The following is a 16,821-nucleotide window of genomic DNA, read 5'->3' on the forward strand; positions in this document are numbered from 1 at the left end:
TCTGTGGGTGGTGTTTTCCAAAACATGGTCAGCCAAGCCTGAATGGCCATAGTTGTGTTTACAGATGTAAGACTTGTGTTCCTCCAGGCGGATGGATGCTGATCTGCTTGTCTGTCCAAAGTACGCCAGCTTACAGGAACAGGGTACTTTGTAAACTCCAGGCAGCGAGAGAGGAGGGAGCTGATCTTTCGTAGAATGGATAAGGGTAGCAAGTTTGCAGTAGGGTTTATATGCTGTGTGTAGGTTGTACTTTTTTAGTATCTTGGTTATTTTTTCAGATGTGCCATGGATGTAGGGTATGGTGATGGCATTTTTAAAATCTTGTTGACGAGAAGGATGGGGAATGGGGGAGGAACTGATTTTTTTTTTGATACTGTGTTCACTGTAGCCATTGGAGAGGAAAGTGTTGTGTATGTGGTTAAGCTCAGTAGTAAGGGTGGTTCCACTGGAACAAAGATTGTGGGCTCTCTTAGTAAGAGTTTTCATGATGCCATATTGTTGTGAGGGGTGGTGGTGGGAGAGTTTGTGAATGTATCTGCCTGTGTGTGTGGGTTTTCTGTATACAGTGAAGGCAAGTGTATCATTAGGCAGGTGTGTCACTAAGGTGTCTAGGAAGGGTAAACAGTTGTTCTTTTCCTTTTCCGTAGTAAACTGGATTCTTGGATGTAGGCTATTGAGATGACTGAGGAAAGAGTCTAACGTGTCTGGGCCATGAGGCCAAATAGAGAACACATCATCTACATATCTTAGCCAGATAGAAGGTTTGAGTGGGGCTGAGTCTATGGCTCGTTTTTCGAAATCTTCAATATAGAAATTGGCAAGGGGGGGTGAGAGGGGGGAAGAGAGACTTTCCCTCTATCCGCTTGTAGATTTTGTTGTTCCAAGAGAAATACCCAGAGTTAATGGCAAAGGAAAAGAGATCTAGGATGTCAGAGGGAAAAATGTTTTCTAAGAGAGATAAGGTGTCAGTTAAGGGAATATTGGTAAACAAAGAGGAGATATCAAAGCTTACCAATATGTCTGCATTATTCAAGGTTAAATTTTCTGTGAGGGCTTTAAAGTGGGTCGAGTTTTTTATATAAGAAGTGGACCTTCCGGTTAGGGGAGTCAGAGAGTTGGCCAGCTGTTTGGACAGTCTGTAGCAAGGTGCATTGGTGGCATCTACTATAGGTCTGAGTGGGAAATCGGGTTTGTGGATTTTTGGTAAACTGTATATTCGGGAGGGGGGGGAGCGGAAAGGTTTAAGTTTTTTCGTGACATCAGGGGGCCAGGAGGTTACTTTTTTAAGTAAGATTTTTAATTTCTTAACTTGTGTTTTTGTGGGGTCGTGTTCTAGTGGGATGTAGGTAGCGCGATTGCAGAGGATAATGTTCATTTTACGATTGTATTCACTGGTATTAAGAACGACTGTGGCATTACCCTTATCCGCTCTGGTGATGACGATACTTTTTTCTTTGCATAGTTTCAGGAGAGCCATGCGTTGGGCATACGATAAGTTGCTTTTTGGAGGCGAAGAATGAGCGAGGATGTTGGCTACGTCAAGTCTGATGTTGTTGGCTATCTCCGAAAGTAAGCGAACGATTCCTGTTCGATGTTAACCATAACATCAAGCACCGCTACTTCCTTCAGAGCGACGGCAAAATTACGGCCGAGGCAAAGGGCGCTGATGGCATCGTCGTTGAGCCTTTTGGAAGAGAGGTTTACTACTGTCTGGAGCAGTTGAATTTGTGGTTGATCTTTAACCAGGTTGCTATATTTCTTGACGTGTTTATTTTTTATTTTTTGAAATTCTCTCTGTGCGGAGGTTTCCGAAATGCCAGAGAGAATCGACCAAAGTTCAGGGTTAAGAATGGTGGAGAGCTCTGAATGTAAGGAGCCAATGGCTGCATTTGTCACTGAGAGGGTGGCACGAGTAGAGGCGATTTGCTCGCGTAGTAATGCCAGGCTGGCACGGTTATATACATGGAGTGCTTTTTTGGAATGGAAATTGATCTTCATTTTAACGCAGTTTGGTATCACTCTTGTATCCCGACATCTTTTTAGAAAGGCCAGCCTATTTAGTTGCCTAGATAGTCGTAGTTTTGACTTACCGTATTGCTTGGATTTGCGTGCTAAATCTTCTCCATGAATGATTAGAATTCGTGTGTAGAGGCTTAAGTGCTGTGAGGACATCATAGTTTACAAAGTACCCTGTTCCTGCAAGCTGGCGTACTTTGGACAGACAGGCAGATCAGCATCCATCCGCCTGGAGGAACATGTCTTACATCTGTAAACACAACTATGGCCATTCAGGCTTGGCGGACCATGTTTTGGACACCACCCACAGAGTATCATGGAAGAAAACCACCATGCTCCACCACAGCAAAAGCTCTCAGAAACCAACCAAATCTTAATAAATACGGTTCCATTAAGCTTCCGAAGATTTGGGAAACACTCATCACCAGAGGTCCCACCTTACATTCCAGGCTACCTACTACCGCCCTTAGAGGGCGCTCCACCTAGATAGGACTTTAGTGTCACCCACGTGGTTGGGCTTAGTATTGTAAGATTTGTGCGTGCATGTTACATTAATTGTTTTTGTAATCCCCGTAGATGTCCTAGCGACTAGGACGAAATATAGGAAGTATTAAATTCTATTTTAATTCTTTTGAGTGTTGTAAAAAATCCATTAAGCCTCCAACATGATGTCCTCACAGCACTTAAGCCTCTACACATGGACTCCATGGAGGTCGGGTGTTAATAACAATAACAATAATAATTACCCTTCTAGTATCAATTAAAATAACTGAATCTTAAATTAGAATAACTCAAGTGAAAAATTCTTACCTTTCCAAGAGGATTATGAGGAGTGTTCACAATAATCAGCTTTGTTTTATTATTAAACTTGGAAGATAACTCTTCAGGATCCAGAATCCACTCACCACTAGATACTGCAGTTCCAGTTCTCTTCTGTTTATCAAAACATAATAAATAAAAAAGTAATTAATAACCTGATATTAAAAGAATTTTGGAGCAGCACCAAAGCAAACTATTACTGTAGTATCAGTTTTCTCATGTCAAAGGCTTAATGAAGTAAAACAGCACTAGGAAAGGATTAAAAACAGTATTAATTCTTCAATAAATTAATACTGTTTTTCATCTGTCACAGAGACATCTTTAGGAGTACAACATAATATAATACTTCTAACACATAGAAAGGCAACAAAAAAACTAAGTGAAACATATGGACAAAAACCTATAGTCCTAACTAGGCGAGGCACCCTTTGTAGGTCTCAGTTGTAAACGGATCTCAGAGGATTAATGTTTCCCATACATAGTGGTTTTTTTTTTCCCCTCATTTGATTCTATCTGAATATTTAAAACATGATAATGATTGGATGTATTTTTTTATGTTCTTCTAATGCAGAGTGGCTGACCTTCCCATTTGTACATAGTAGGCCAACTTACAGGTCAGGGAACTATATATACACACACACACCAGAAACCGAGAGAGAAAGGAGCTGGTTCTTAAGGAAATAGATATGGGCAGCTAGTTTCATGAGGCATGAAGGCTGTGTGTGTATATATAGTTCCCTGACCTGTAAGTTGGCCTACTATGTACAAATGGGAAGGTCAGCCACTCTGGCCTTCCCATTTGTACATTGATTTTTTTTCATATGTGTTGGGAGTAGGGCATGATGACAGTATTACTACAATCCCTCTGAAGAGAAAGTCATGGATTGGGGGAAGGATTGATTATTTTCCTGATTCTGTAACTGTATGCTCTTCAGTTCCCATTCTTCCTCCCCACCCTGGATATACATTTTAACAAATGCAAACCACATACCTAGAGTCAACAAGCTATGGAGAATAACTCAAATGGGAGTTAAATGGATGAATACCATTATTAAGTTGGAAGTACCAAAAAAATATAAAAAAATAAAATAAAAAAATTGTGGAAGGAATTCAAAGAGAAAGGTGACCAGCAGACACATGAGTAGTACAAAGCACAGGCCAGAAGATTAACCAGTGTGGTAAGAAAGGCAAACGCAGAGTATGAAAGGAAATTAGTAGTACAGGCCAAAGATAATCCCAAAGAGTTCTTTTGGTATGTTGCAAGTAAAAAGAAGAATGTTCACGGCAGAATGATTTTAATGAATGCAGATGGTAGAGAAATAACTATATCAGGCAAAATAGTACAATTACTAAGTGAACACTTTGCATAAGTATATTACCAAGGTGGAAATATTGCAGTGACAATAGAGGCAAAAGCTTATATAGAAACTGAGGTAAATGATTTGAAGCTGCATAGCATATTACAGAACCTTGATGTAAAGACAGATATGGGATTAGATGGTACACCAACTAGAGTTTTACGATAAGGTTTTAGGGAATTGGCAGTGCCTATGACCACATTTAAATTTCAGCTCTAGGTTAGTCCTAAGGGAATGGAAAGAGGAGAAAATAGTTCTACTGGATAAAGGAGGCTCCAAGACTGATGTAGCAAATTACCAACCAATCAGATATCAAGAGTCGTAGTCAAGGTGCAGAACTGCCCCTCCCCCCATACTGTGGAATTGTTATTTTAATTTTGTTGCCTTCAGTTGTTACAGTTTGGTTAGGAGAAATTTGGAAATAAAATAAAATGTTAATGGTATAAAAATGGCAGCAGTAAGGAAACATATACGAGCATCGTGGAAGGCTTCAACTCACAAAGATTGAGTTTTCCCTGGATTTTTTTGCAGTAGATAAAATGTGAAAATTTTACATGCATCAAAAAATGTAAGAGGTTTGTGCACCTTTTATATCTGAAATTTTGTGCACCAGAACTGACTCCTATCTTATGTCACCTATATATATATATATATATATATATATACATATATACTCTCTTACTCCACTGAAATCTATCCCACAACCTGGAAATTGGTCTATATTCAACCCATTCCTAAGAAGGGCGACAAGTCACTGCCGTCCAACTACCACCCTATCTCGCTTACCTCAGTCCTGTCTAAAGTAATGGAAAAAATCATCAATTCCCAACTCATACACTATAGTATGCCCACAAATGTGAGACCCTTTGACACTTCTGTGCATGTCAAAAGAAGGAAAATCCATTCTGATTATAGGGTAATCAATCCGTATTGTGGGATGAGTTGTTTATTATTGCACGTCGAAAAATTAATTTCTCTTTTATGATCATTGTAGTTTTTAAAGTGGTAACTATTTTGCTTATATAACAGTTGGAAAATTTTACATATAGAGCATGTGATTTTGTGTGTTGTGACCAATTTGTACATCGCCATTTTCTTTCTCCCTTTCAACATGAATTGACTCTTCTTGGCAGCCTGCCAACTACTGCTCTTGCTTCTGTGGTCAGACAATACCTTGAAGGCACCCACCTAATAAATGACCACCAGTATGGATTCCATCGCTGCCGATCAACAATCTGCTCACATATGTCACTCATCTCTGGACAAATGCCAGAAAAGTTTGGCGAATCTCAAGTGGTTGAACTCGATATCTCCAAAGCTTTTGACCGGGTCTGGCACAAAGACTTACTAAGCCGGCGAAGGTTGGTCGATTGGTAGAGCCTCTGCTACTAATGGCTCAGTTAAGTAAGTTTGAGCGCAGTTAGTAGTTGGAAGGGGACCAATCATTCGATGCTGTCGGCACACTCTCCCTCGATGAGTCTTTGGACTCCCTGGAGGTGTCAAAATAATAATAATAATAATAATAATAAGCAAACTACCATCATTTGGCCTGTTCCAGGACTTCTGTAGTTGAATTGCCAGCTTTCTGTCTGGATGCACACTGTGTGCGATGGTTCTCTATTTTTGCCTTTATTGTTTAAATTTGTGCTTATTTCTTGTTTTGAATTCTAAAGAACACAAAATTGACAGGAACCATACATTTATGTATGGTTCCTGTCAATCCTTCTGTTTTGACATCAACATGCATTCCACCATTTCCTTTATTCTTTATCTTGATTTTTCTGTTCTTCTGTTTCACAATTTTCTTTGTTCTATTTCCTGCCATTGTGTTTCAAAATTTGCTTTGTTTTGTTTCTTTCCATTCTTTGCTCATTGACCACAGCAAATAAATAAAATTTTTTCCTCAAATTTATCACTCTTAAGCAAAAGGTCATGTTATCTTAGCCTCTTTTTTTTTTTTTCATTCCACGTAGTAATAGTAGTATGCATTGTAAAAGCGTAGTAGTCAAAATTCTGTATTAACGTTACTATATGTCGGTTTACCTCATCTTATCCTTCCCCTCAATTTTTCCCCTTGTTTTGATATAGCTAATAAAAAAATTTGATTGCACCGTGTCTTTACAATTGATTAGAAATGCAAATTCAATTTAGCTTCTGTGAATGCAAATTGAAAACAAAGATAAATTTTGATTTTTTTTTTTTTACTGAAATAATGCAGAATAAGAAATTACTATATAAGGTTAAAAAAAAAAAATCCTTTTGTTTCATCTACTCTACCATACAATACCTGTCTGTCTGTTACCCACCACCTCATCCATGCCACCAACCTCATATCCAATTCCATTTGCTCCAACTTATGTAATAATTTTCCATGCAGTATTCTGTCAAATGTCTTTGCAAAATCCAGCAGTATCATAGTGTAGTCATTTCCTTCATCCAATTCCACTGTCACCTTATTATAAAATTTGTGTCTCTATATGTCTGGGATTGTTGTTCAAGTATTAGAGAAGTTGGTGACGATTAGGATTCAGAAATGGGTTGATAATAGCAGTATTATTTATAATGGTAGCATGGGCTTGTTAGGTAGTTTGGGCTTATTATGTTTCAATAATTTGATTACGTATTACAACAAGGTGACAAATTCATTTGATAAAGGAGATGTATATATGTATACAGTGGTATACTTGGATTTTTCAAAGGCCTTTGATAGACTTCCACATGACACATTTCCTATTTCCAATAGGAAAGTGAAACAGATGGGATTAGTCATATCTCCTTGTATTCACAAGGCTCTATAAAGTTGCATTCCCTCAATCTCTCCTCATATCTGACATTCCATAGACCTGACACTAATTTAGTAAACATTCTCCAATATGTCCTCATCCCACTGTTAACCTGGTGATTAAATCTATGAACCATATGTGGCCTTATGCAGGAAAACCATAACCTCTAGTGGAGTGCCATAGGGATCTGTTTTGGGAACATTACTGTTTAACTTGTACCTGTGGCACTCCACTAGAGGTTATGGTTTTTCCTGAATAAGGCCAACTTATCTGGAGATGTGCAGCTGTTTGCTGATGATGCAAAGTTGGGAATGGCAATGAGAAGTAGAGCAGATATTGTGGCCTTGCAGAAGGATATGAACAGACTATGTGAGTGTGCAAATGATTGGACCTACTAGGTAATGTTGCAAAGTGCAAAGTCTTGAAATTTGGTAGACAAGGTTGGGATGCAGAGTATACAATTAATGAAAAATTTTTGGAAGAGGTGGAGGAGATGACAGATCTGGGAATGATGGTGGACAGAAATTCATATTTAGGGATCACATTGCTAAAATTGTAAAACATTCCAAAGGATTATGGAAATAATGAGAAGGACATTGAATGCAGAAGCAAAGATGTTATTATTTTCCTGTATAAGACTTTGATCAAGCCATATATGGACTACTGTGCACAGATTTGTTTGCCTGGTTTACAGTGGAATGAGGATGTGGAGAATGTTTACTAACTTAGTGTCAAGTCTATGGAATGTCAGATATGAGGAGATTGAGGGAAAGGCTTTGTTTGTGAATACAAGAAGAGGGGATATGACTGAGATATATAAGTTGGTGAGGGGATTGTTACCAGATTAATGTGGAGAAGTTATTTCATAGAGTAGTGGGAGGCAAGGGTAGAATTAGAGGCTACCCATGGAAGATGTTTAAGGAGGGTGGGAGCAAGAGAGTGAGAAGCAGGTTCTTTGTATGGAGAGTGACTGGAATGCAATGCTTGAAAGTGTGGTGATTGCAGAAACTTTAAAAGATCATCAAGGCACAGTTCGATGATCATTTGGCATAACAGTATAGACCTCCTGCAATAAGTCCTTTGACTCAATGGAGGTCAGATAATATTAATAATAATAACAAATGTGAATAAATTACTGAGGCAGAACCTACCTTTTACAAAAAAATGCTGCTTTCTAGAGAATATCATATTCCTATCCAACCATTCCTGAATTTTACTTTCAACCAACTTTTCCCCAATACTTTAATCACCACTCCAGAGATACTAATTGGTCTGTAATTTGCTACTTCTATCTTGGAGCCACCTAAATGTAATGGAATTATCTTACTCTCTTACCACTCCCTTAGAATCTTGCCAGAGCTGAGACAGATTAAACAACTTCATCCGAGGCACTGACATTTCACTTGCACATTCTCGTAGCTCATGAGCTGACATAGCATCCAGGCCCACTGCTGTATTCACAGTGATATTTTGCAATATACTGAGTACCTCCAGTTTGTTTACCTCAATTGTGACATCAGTAACTGAAAGTCACCACCTGGATGATATACCCTAACGAATTGATCACTTAATAACCGAACTATTTTTTCTGCTTCTGTCACTTTCCTACTATCAGCACTGAATAAAGTTATTTTTCCATAATCATTCTTCTTTCTCTTACTTGCTATGTATCACAAATGCATTTGGATTCACTTTAGTCTGCTTTCTCTCAAAATCTGATTTAGCCTTCCTTACTATACTTGTTTATATTCCTTCCACAATGCTTCTTTTTTTTTTTTTGGCAGCTCCTGCTTTATATTGTTACTCATCCACTTAATCCCTACTTGGTTGATCCTCCTGACCATGAGTATGTTGCATGATATTGTCTCGTTCAAACAATCCCAGACCACTTCCCATGCACTAATGAGTACTTCTTATGGCATAGACTGCTCCAAGTTGACTCCTAAGTTTGTCATAATTGCTAGCTTTGTAGTTCCACATAAACCCTTTCTTGATGGAAAATTCTACATGTTGAGCAACCTCTCAGAAGTGACCAAGACTGCATGGTCACTTTCCCTGATTGGAGGTTTCTATTGTGGTTATAGATAAGATCATTTGATGCTATTACCAGATCCAACATGCTCAAACCCCTGGTCCTCTTTGTCACATGCTGTTTCAGGAAATGATCCCTTAAGAACTGTATAAATTCCATTTCCATGTGCCCTTTCTTTCTTCCAATCTATACCCCCCCCCATAGTTGAAGTCTCCCGAGTGCTTGGCCTGCACTCGTTGTGCTAATCTGCTAATACACATAATCCACTTCTTCTTCTTCTTCTGGACCCCAGGTTCTATAGCAGCAATCAATATATTTTGTCCTATTGGCCTTTATTTCACACCAGACATCTCAAATGAACCATTTCCATCAGCTCTACAATCTGTCTTAACTTCTATTTTTTGTTAGTTGAAGTTCTTCAGCTATCATTAATAATACCCCTCCTCCTCCTGCCCTATTTCCTCTATCTTCTCTGAAAATACACTATCCATTACACTCCACCACTGTCATTACATCATTCTCTAAACTAGATCTCATTGATATCAATAATTTTTGGCCAAGTTGAGTGAACCAATATCGAAAACTCCACTCCTTTATTTCTGATACTTCAGGCATTCGTGTACATACATTTCAACATTCCCTTGGGCCCACAATTACATAATGTCATCACCTGTCCATTCAGATTCAAAACCTGGAAAACTGTACCCAGCTCTTCACAATCATTCTTGCACTCACTGATCTACCCCAGAGATGGCTATTTCCTTACAGTCAGTCCTGCACTCACACTCATTTGTCCCAGGGGTGGCTAGACACATGCTTGATTACTTTCCCCTTAATTTCTCTAGTTACCTGGATTTGTGCTTCCAAACTCTCACTGTACAACTGAGCAAGTAACTCTATACACCTATTTAAATATTAGGCTGAATACTTTATTATGGCCAAGTAACTTGACTTTTGTTAACTTAATTTTATTTGAATATAGCAAGTAGCTATCTCCTGAGTTTGGTATGTCTGTCACTTGCATACTGCTAGACTATCTGCCGCCTATAGACATTGACATGTTCGGGTTGGGGTTCAAGAAACTGCACAATGTTCTTGATCTCACAGTGAGAGAACAAAGATGTTCTCTCATACTTCCTGTAAGTGTATTGGTGAATGTGCCATGTATCATGATTGGTTCCTCAATCATAATGTAATCTGTGTGGGTAGAAGGAATGCATTTGTTTAAGGATATATTAGAAACCAAACCAATAATTAAGGAGAATCCTATATTTGGTAGGTATATCATCATCATCATCAAATTCCTGTGATGTACCCTCAAGGGGTGTACAGGATATGACAGTACTACATGAAAAAATTACATCATTACTAACTTCCTATCTACAATTTTCCTCCAAATCAGTCTGTTACTTGTCAAGACTCCAACATTATCAGATCTTATATTTCTATCGTCTAAGGCACTTTGTACCGTATCAATCCACCTATATCTTGGTCTTCCTCTAGGTCGTTTTCCTGCCAACCTGGCAGAGAACACTTGTTTTGCTAATCTTTCCTCTCCCATTCTATTTAAGTGACCATACCATCTGAGATTAGCTCTGCTAACGCATTCCTGGATGCTGACAATGTCAAGTTCTTTCCTAATATCCTCATTTTTAATATGATATTGCCATTGATGCCATCTGTTCACGCCTCTAATCTTTCTCAGGACTCTCATATCTGCGGTCTCTAGTCTTTGGTCAAGTGTTTTACTTCTGACCCAGCTCTCAGATCCATAAGTTAAAATTGGTTTGAACACAGTCTTGTATACAGCTAATTTAGTGTTCCGACTAATTTCTTTCTTATTCCATATGAATTTATTCAATTGACTTCCCACGATACCAGCTTTGCTGATTCTGTTGTCTATTTCTATATTTAGTTTACGATCTTCAGTAAAAATTGTGCCTAAGTAGCTGAAATGTTTTACTTGTTCCACAGGTTCTCCATTCACAACACAGTTGACATTTTCAATGATTTTGCCTATTTTCATTGTCTTTGTCTTTTTATTGCTGACCTTCATACCATATCTATTACAACAGCTATTCAATTTAGTCAGAGAATCTTGCAGACTTGTAGCAGATTTGTTTAGAAGTATAACATCATCTGCATAAAGCAAAGAGCTGACATTAACATCTCCAATTTTGATATCAGGTTTAATACCACATTCCTTCATAATGTGATCCATATAGATAATGAATAACAGAGGGGATAATGTACATCCTTGTCTCACACCAGATTTAACATTAAACCATCTTCCTGTACTTCCTTCAATTCTAACTGCTGACTCACAACTCAAATAAAGACTAAGTATTGCTTGATATAATGCCCCATTGACACCATATAACTGCAGCGTATTGAATAGCTTCTCTCTTGGCACCTTGTCATACGCCTTTTCCAAATCGACAAAACTTAAATACAGATCTTTGTTATATTCCCATGCTTTCTCGACTATTTGTTGTAAAGTGAAGATCTGATCCTGACAGCCTCTATTTGGCCTGAATCCAGCTTGTTCTTCACCAAGCTTTTCTTCCACAATTCTTCTCAACCGTTTCTCAAGTATACTTGCATAGATCTTTCCAGGAACACTCAGTAGGGAAATACCTCTGTAATTCTCACATTCAGTTTTATTTCCCTTTTTATATATGGGTACTATGAGAGCTCTACTCCAATCATCGGGAATTCGTCCCTCTGTCCAGGCTTTCTGAACTATGTGCAGTGCAGCCACTGTAAGACTCTTATACCACCATACTTCAACATTTCTGGTCGAATATCATCTACTCCTGCTGCCTTTCCACATTTCAAGCCTTTGATGGCTTTTTCTACTTCAAGTATGGATATGTATTCCTGACTGCATGCCTGGTCAGTGTTTTTTATCACTGTGCTGTCATCACTGCTTGTTTCATTTAGCAGTTTTTCAAAGTAATTACTCCATACTTCAAGGATATCTTTTTCTCCTGTTTTCATTTCACCTTTATCATCTCTAACTCCTTTTACAGTACTCTTTCCTCCATTCCTAAGCTTCTTCAACAACCTCCAGAATATTTTGACACCTTCTTGATATTTATTTTCTATGTTCTTGCCAAAGTCCTCCCATGACTTTTCTTTAGCTAGTTTTACACAGTGTTTAGCATTCTTGCATTTGTCTCTGTATTCTCTATGAGCACAAGCTGACTTATTTGACAGGAACTTTTGATATGCTTTCTTCTTTTCATTCACTGCCTCTTTAACTTCCTGTGTCCACCAGGGCGTTCTGATTTTTTTATCCTTGCACACAACCTCACCACATGCCTCTCTGGCAGAATCAATCAATGTTTCCTTCAGAGTTTGCCACTGAATCTCCAAGGTTTGATTCCTGTTCTCAAACTCTTTCATTTTCTTTTCAATAATATTTCTGTATTTTAGTCTACAGTTCACATCTGAGAGCTGCTCAACTTTTATTCGCTTTAAAACTTTCTTACATGTTATTCTTTTCAATATGAAATTCAATTTTATCCTGCTCAAGACTAAATAGTGATCACTTCCAATTTCAAATCCTCTGTACACTCTGGTGTCCTGCACCAGGGAGAAAACATCACTATCAACAATAACATAGTCAATGAGACTTTTCTTATTCCTAGCCTCTTCTCTCCATGTGAATTTGTGCACATTTTTATGTTGGAACATGGTGTTAGTAATAACCAGTCCATGTCCTGAGCAGAAATCCAACAGATATTTGCCATTATTATTAGCTTTGCTCTTTTCTCCAAATTTTCCCAAAATATTTTTGTATGTCTCACAATCATTTCCTACTCTACTATTTAGATCCCCAACAAGGACCAACTTTTCCTTTTTCATTGTGTCAGTTGCTTTTTCTAAAGCCTCAAAAAATTCCTCCACTTCTACCTTAGTAGAACCTTCTGTGGGACCATAGGCACAAATAAGTCTCATTGTCCAGTTCCCCATTCTCATATTTGCCCACATTACTCTACTTGAGACTGACTGCCATTCAAGAAGATTAGCCTCGTATTTTGTGTTGAATACTATGGCTACTCCTTCTTTTCCTTGATTGTCATTGCCTGAATATAACATTTTGTATTTATTGCTCAGAAAGATCTCACCAGTTTTGGTTTTTTTTGTTTCAGTCACCCCTATTATGTCGATCTGGTACTTATCTAATTCCTCAGCTAGCTCCATTTCTTTGCCATTCAGGCTTCTTACGTTGATAGTACCGATCTTTAACTCTGGTGATGTTGAGTTGGGGTTTGTTTTCAGATTTATTTAAATTACTAAAAGGTGTAAATATGTGAACTAACATTAAGAAGATATGAGCCACATAAGAATGATTAGCAAATATAAGGGAAAGAAAGAACAGGCATAAAGAGAAATGCTTTCATTACAGATAAACAAATTACTAATATTTTACAGCTGTGATATTTGTGTGGGGAAAGGGGGGGATTACATGTGATCCTATAACCTTGCATTTATGATGGGTATAATTAAAAAATAAAATAAAATAAAATAAAGAAATTTGTTTGTGAAATATAAATAACTAACCCATAATAAACAGTGGCTGTATATATTGGTAGCTTAGTAAATAGCTATAGGGAGAGGTATATCCAAAGACCTAATAATATTGATCGGGTAATTCATCTATGAGGGTGTGCTGAAAAGTTGTGATAATTACCACGAAGAAATTGTGGTAGAACCATGTAACTCATGCATTATTCTACATATTTCCAACAAAGTGTTATTCACTTGCTTTAATATCAGTTGCTTTAATAATTTTTGTTCTAGGTGTTTATCAGAACTTTTAAGCTCACCTACAAAGGGGAGGGGGGGGTGGACTGAAAAGAATTACAAAGGTTATAATTCTTGATTTTCAAGAAAATGGAACAAAACTGCATATATCTGAAACTGTAGCAATCAAAATTAATAGTATTGCCATAAATATTCATCATTCAATACAATTTCTGAAATTTCGCAGCTCAACAATATTAAAATCAACCCCCAAACTCGCAACCAATCATAAGACTCCATGCCTTCTGATACCAACTATATACAGAGAACCATCATTCATCCTTTTTTTCCTTTCACACTTCTATGGATGACTATAATTTGAAACAGTTCCACTCTGTAAAGGTTCATTCAAATTTGTTTACAGTCATATTATGGTTATTTCCACAATATTGGTCAGCTAACTTAATTTCTTGATTTAGTTCTTAGAAAAAAGATTCTTACCTTTCTTTGCCAATAGCATTGTTGTGTCCCATTCTTGTTTATTTATATATTTCCCTTATACTTTCCTTTATATATCTTATCCTTTTTCTTCGCGTATCGTCATCTCCGTTGTACTATAAATCTAAGCTTTTGCTCCTCTTAGTATCCTAAAACATTTATTTTTTAAAGCTGCGCCATTTAGGATATTTAGTTTATAAAGAAATTTAAAACAAGAAACAAATTCCTAAATAAGTCTAGAAGTGAAATAATCATGCAGTCGTAACCTTGATCTTGTAACTTAACCCCCCCCCCCAGGTTCGTACGTTATAACAAGCAGTGCATTGAATGGCAATCTCAGACAATTGAATATTTGATAAGCAAAAGTTTATTATACTCATAAATACAATACAATACATTAAATTCTAAAAACTCCAATTCAATACTAAATTAATACAATGTTAATAAGCCTAGTAAAATACAAAAATGAAAATTTTACATTAGCACATGGGATAAACTGTTATGCCTCCACAAAGGACTCTACACACACAAGATAAAGGGGCTTTCCCATCAATGATTAAGTTATCTTAAATCCTTCAACTGTTTAAGCATAATAATATGATATAATAACTCAATTAGACACAACTGGATTATACACATTAATTTACAAGAGTTATGTGGGCTTAGCAATTCCGTTGCTACAATGAACGCCACGTTCAATCCTTTTGACCTTTCTTGGTTAAGGGTAAATTACATATACTAGTATCAATACACACTATCGCTCATTCAGTAATACTGATCAACTAGTTCCCCTCTTTCTCTATACTATTAAGTGAGCTAAAGTCCTAGTTCAACTCTCATTCAAGTCCTTCAAATTGCTTAGTAATACGAACTACAATTACACCATATTAAATTAACAGAATTAACATAAAATCTTTCGCAATACCGTTTGAATCTTCAGGAATCGCAGACAAGTAACTAGACGTTACTTGTCTGCGATTCCTGAATAAAAACTCCTTCTGTAGTGGGACATATTTGGGGTACTTCGGATCGTGAGGGCCATCTCAGTTGCAGCACATCAGGCTTCTTCTAAGGAAACATGATCTATCTGCTGTTCTACAGTCATCAGATTTGCCATGAGGATATCCACAATTTCCACTGATAGTCTCCTTCCTTTAGACCAGGGTTGGCTTAGTATGTGGTAAATACCTTTCTTCCCCTGACCATGTGGCGTCCTTTGTTCTCAATGGTAGGAAAACTGGACCTAAATCCCACTTACAAATATTCCATGTCATGGCAGATGGAGGGGACTCCTGACCATCACTCAGGAAACTGCATAAGGTAACCTCCAAACAAAAACTGGCAAAAGACCTTGGGGGGGGGGTGACCCTAACCCTTTTATATTATGACCATACTGGCACCTCCTGCAATTAATTTTCTCTCTCCCCCCCAACATTAGGATACATTTATCGTAACCTGTCAGGGTGGCGTCTCCCTTTTCCATCTTTCGTGGGCAGTGTGCACGCGACTGACCCACAGCAGTGTCTAAATTGGGGACCTTGGACTTTACTTCGGTTCTAGGTAACTCTATGAGTCAGCTTTATCAAACTCTATCAGCTCACCTATTTTTTCTAAGAATTAGCATAACTTACAATCTCTTCTATAACAAGTATAACAAGCAAGCCTTTTACATGAAAATTCTTATAACTAAATACTGTAAATTAATTATCTCATTTTTCTAATATTATTCAATCAATGTTCGTATATGAGTTAACAATTATTCTTTTCAATATATTTATTTCATTTTATACTTAGATGCAAGCACGATTTTCTTATTAAGGTTTCTACTTGTTAAATTGTAATCAAGTAAATTCTCTTATGAAGTTTACAAAGATCACAAATTTAACAGCATGTTCACTTACAGCATTTTTATTCCCTCATGACCTCATCTTCTCATAAGATATTCTTCCCAAAGTCTATTATTTTATTAATTTAAACCTGCTTTAGATACTTATCTTTTATGCCTGGATTTATATTTTTCAAATAGTTTTAAGTTCTCATTAAGATAACTTATCAAAATTTTGTAAGTTTTCATACAATTTCATTTCCTAATTTTTAAATCTCATAAGATGCTTTCATTTTACCAATTTATTTTAAAAGCATGGTTATGGTTATTTCCACAATATCTTACACCTTAATTCTATATAAATTGTAGCCAAAGAGTATCAAATAGGCTGCTTTGTTATTAAACTAAAATCTTACTAATATATTTTTATGTTTGATCCAAACAAATCCAAAACATAGACATATTCTTGTATACATCCTGAATGGCATATTTTATGAAATCCCATTTAGGCAAAGAGGGATTTCAAAGAGGGATTTGGGGGCTGAAAAGTTCTGATAAACACCTAAAACAAAAATGATATTAAAGCAACCGATATAACAACTCATATTTCTCAACAGCGTTACAACATTGCTGCATCGTTTGCAATCCTCTGAGAAAAAGTGGTTATATAAGTTACTTTAATCTTGTATAAAATTGCAAAACATTATGAATTATGTATCTCTACAAATAGTCCAACTG

The 16,821-nt window shown here is 37.0% G+C and overlaps 1 protein-coding gene across 7 annotated transcripts in view; it reads right to left on the bottom strand.

Moving 5' to 3' along the window:
* The window catches only part of LOC150104038 (kynurenine aminotransferase-like), a 228,184-nt gene that overhangs the window by 108,343 nt on the left and 103,020 nt on the right, over positions 1-16,821 (bottom strand). For all 7 annotated transcript variants that reach the window (XM_090396692.1, XM_090396693.1, XM_090396695.1 and 4 more), the window contains one exon: positions 2,827-2,949. In XM_090396692.1, coding sequence (XP_090252818.1) covers positions 2,827-2,949 — 123 coding nt within the window. The remainder of the gene's footprint in view (positions 1-2,826; positions 2,950-16,821) is intronic.

The sequence above is a fragment of the Typopeltis vanoorti genome, chromosome 8 (genome assembly GCF_054136105.1).
Source record: "Typopeltis vanoorti isolate ZY-2024b chromosome 8, IOZ_Tvanoo_1.0, whole genome shotgun sequence".
In the NCBI taxonomy this organism is placed as follows: Eukaryota; Metazoa; Arthropoda; class Arachnida; order Uropygi; family Thelyphonidae; genus Typopeltis; species Typopeltis vanoorti.